Genomic DNA, 3600 nt, shown 5'->3' on the forward strand with positions numbered 1-3600 from the left:
GTGGCGCACCTCGATCGCTGCGGCTCGGACGGCATCCTTTCGGTACTGGTGAGCGATCGCTGTACAATAGTCCGTGCTGCGTTGTGATGCTTCAGTCGGCGAGGATCAGACGCCTCAAGAGTCAAGCTGCATATCGACGTCGGCTGGAGGTAAGATATTGGCGGAATAAGTCTGATGTTCACCGATTAGCAATGCCCTTTATCCTCAATTGGATAATGCGAAGCTGAAGGTAAGTCGATTAGATCCGGGCGAAATAAGACTGATGTTCATCGATTGGCAATAGCTGCACACCACCATCACCACCAAGATGGTGTACGGACCGTGCGGCACCCTCCGTCTGACGACGCCGTGCATGGTGGACGGAGCATGCAAGAAGCAGTTCCCAAAGGCCTTACGGTCCATCACGGAGGTGGACGATACGGGATACCCCCGGTACCGGCGCCGCAGCCCCTGTAACGGAGGACGCACGGTGCAGCTCGCCGGCCGGCCGGGCCGCGCCGTCGACGTCGACAACCGGTGGATTGTGCCCTACAATCCGTTCCTCAGTCGCGCCCTGGACAGCCATGTCAACATGGAGATCATCACCCATGCCGTCATGTGCATACGGTGCGTCATCAAGTATGTTACCGAGGGCGGAGACCAGGTGATGTTCCGGGTGTCGGCTGGGGACGAGGTGGTGGACGAGATCGCCACCTACCAGCAGGGCCGCTACCTGAACGCCATGGAGGTGGCGTGGCGGCGTTTCGGCTACCCTGTCCACAAGCACCAGCCGCCAGTGCAACAGCTGTCCGTCCACCTGGGCGGCGACGACCAACCGCTGCGCTTCCGCGCCGGCGACAGCCCGCGTCAAGTGGCGGAGGACGCTGGCGCCGACACCAAGCTCACCGGCCTCTTCAAGCGGTGCGCGGAGGACGAGTTTATCCGGACTCTGCTCTGCCACAGTGTGCCGCGCTACTACACGTGGCAGACGGGAGCTCGGTGCTGGCGTCGGCGCCGCCGAGGCACGCCGGGCGTTGCCGGCATCTTCGTCGCTGAAGCCATCGGTCGCGTCTACACCGTCAGCCTGCGCGCCGGGGAGGCGTTCTTCCTGCGCCTGCTCCTCCACAACGTGCGTGGGCCGCGCTCCTATGAGGAGCTGCACACGGTGGATGGCCAGGTGAGCGCCACCTTCAGGGGTACATGCTCGGTACACGGCTTGCTGGAAAACAGCCAGCACTGGCACCGGGCCATGGAGGAGGCGGCCGTCGTCGCCCTCCCCCGCCAGCTGCGGCGGCTGTTTGCCGCGATTGCCGTCGAAGGCCGTGCCAGCTGTGATCTGCTGCGGCTGTGGCGCACCTTCCGGCACGCCATGTCCGATGACGTGCGCCACTGGCTGTCGCGGGTGGGCGGCGGCGGCGGCGTCGGCGACACCGAAGACATCGACGAAACCGACGGCAGTGGCGGGGATACCTAAGACACCGAACACGAACCTGGCATGCGACTCATCTACGACGCGACCCTGCGCCTCATCGGTCGTCATCCGCGCCGCCTCAGCGGCCAGACGCTGGCCGACGTCTGCCTGCCGCAGCCGGCCGACGCTCCAAGCCAGCCGATCGCCGAGGACGGCGGCGGGGCGCTGGGCCGCCAGCGTGCGCACGTGGCCGCCCGCCTGCCGCTGCTGACCGACGAGCAGCGCCTCGTCTACGACGAGGTCATGCGGCGGCTGGACGCGAGCGACGGTGGTCCCATGTTTCTGTAGGCACCGGGAGGTAAGTAAGCAACCGCACTTTCAGAAGCGCAAAGTTTTGCGATTGCATCACGCAATCTGTGTCGTCAATGACATCCGCAACCCCGCGGGGGCACCGGCTTCGGCCGGTATAGGGGACTAGCGCCCCCTCGGGTCCCAGCTCCGGTAACGGGTGGACAGCGCAAGCTGTTTCTCTCGGCGTAGCGACCCTGCCGGTACGTGGGCTCCTGCTCCTTGTCCCGCCCCGCTCCCTCCACATTACCCGCACTCTCGCATCCGGCCCTATCACCACTCCTCATCCTCGTTTTATCGGGGTCGCCGTGCCACCTCGCCTACGCCCCCAAGTTGATCGGATTCTGGTGCCTGAGGGGTGCGTCGTGCGGGTCAGGGGGCCTGTGGGGCCCCATACGGGTCTAGTGGCTTGTCGCTCGCGTTGCGGTTGGTTGCTCCTTGCTTGGGTGCTGGGTGGTCTGTGCGGGTCTCCGCTTGGGGCGCCTGGCCGCGCGCAGCGGCTTAAGGGGTCAAGGGACGGCGGCGCTGAACCACGGTCAGGACGGGAAGGGGTCTCCCCGGTTACATCTGGCCGTGTGGGATGCGTCGTTCGCCCCGTATAGCGCCGGGGTAGCCCTGGAGGCACCACCACCCCCTGGGTGAGTGGGTCGGCCCCCAGTTGGGCTCCGAGGTGGGTGTGGAGCCTCGGTGTCGCACGCTAAAACCTTACATGCATGGCAACTTTCATCTAAAAAAACACCCGCACCCCGAAAGGGGGCGGACTGAGGCTACGGGTGGTAGTGCGTCAGGGGCTACCCCTCGAATTTTGATCTTCTGAAGCGCAGAGAAGCCGCTGTCGTCTCTTTCGCCCTTTCAAAGGCGAAATGGGTGTGATCGCTTTGGAAAGGTGCTCCGATGCGACAAGCTCGAGGACGGTGGGATCGAGGTTGAGTTCCAGAACGGAGAGGAGGCGAAACGGGCCAGGACTTCGGATAGGTTTGTGTACTGTGTGCGGAATGCGGAGGGGAAAAAGGACGTGTCAGTGGCGATGACTGTGGAGGTCCATAGGACAAAGAACTCGTCAAAGGGTATCATCAACTGTTTTGACCTGAGAGATGTCAGTGATGAGGAAATAGTCGACGGTCTCGCTGAGTTCGGGGGACAGATGCTCGCCGCATCAAGGTGCGCAGGGGTGCGGAGCTGGTCCCCACGAACAACATCGTGCTGACTTTTAATCGTCCTGACATACCATCTGAAGTAAGAGTAGGCTATGTGAAGGTGAAGGTGCGCCTTTTTATTCCGAACCCCATGAGATGCTTTAAGTGCCAAATGTTTTGACATACGAAGGACTTCTGCCGCAACCAGCCAGCATGTCGTAAGTGTGCTTCTCCGGAGCACCCGAGTGATCAGTGCACTGCAGTGAACCCATGGTGTGTGAACTGTGGGAAAAACCAGAAACCTCACTTAACTTTCGATCGTGCATGCCCAGCGTACGCCAGAGAGAAGGAGATCATCGCACTGAAAACCACGAAGAACATCTCATTTCGGGAAGCAAGGGATTTGTATGAACTGAGCCACCCTTAGACATCATATGCCACAGCGACTAAGGCTCCTGTCCCACCTGAGGTCTCCTTAGACCAGATGACTGGAACGCAGTTCATTAAACTGCTTACATCGTTCGGGCTGTTGGTTGTACCGGCGTCTCAGGTGCACGCCACAGTATCGGCAACACTGTCCCCCGTCTCGATGGCACCCTGTGCCCCCTCTGAGACACAGGCCAGCTCGCCAGTTGTTACCTCGCCGCCTCTCCCCACACCGGCGGAAAGCAGTGAGTGGACCGTAGTCCGCCGGGGCCGAACTTCCCGGTCTTCGCCGGTAAGCAC

At 61.9% G+C, this 3600-nt stretch overlaps 1 protein-coding gene across 1 annotated transcript; it reads left to right on the forward strand.

The window, feature by feature from the left end:
• The first annotated feature begins 307 nt into the window (after nucleotides 1-307).
• LOC119097486 (uncharacterized) lies at nucleotides 308-1453 on the forward strand. The gene is made up of 2 exons (XM_037220515.1): nucleotides 308-1156; nucleotides 1265-1453. Exons 1-2 carry the CDS (start codon nucleotides 308-310, stop codon nucleotides 1451-1453), a joined length of 1038 nt encoding a protein of 345 aa, XP_037076410.1.
• Nucleotides 1454-3600: the final 2147 nt, after the last annotated feature.

The sequence above is a fragment of the Pollicipes pollicipes genome, unplaced genomic scaffold (genome assembly GCF_011947565.3).
Source record: "Pollicipes pollicipes isolate AB1234 unplaced genomic scaffold, Ppol_2.1 Scaffold_4295;HRSCAF=5057_pilon_pilon_pilon, whole genome shotgun sequence".
In the NCBI taxonomy this organism is placed as follows: domain Eukaryota; kingdom Metazoa; phylum Arthropoda; class Thecostraca; order Pollicipedomorpha; family Pollicipedidae; genus Pollicipes; species Pollicipes pollicipes.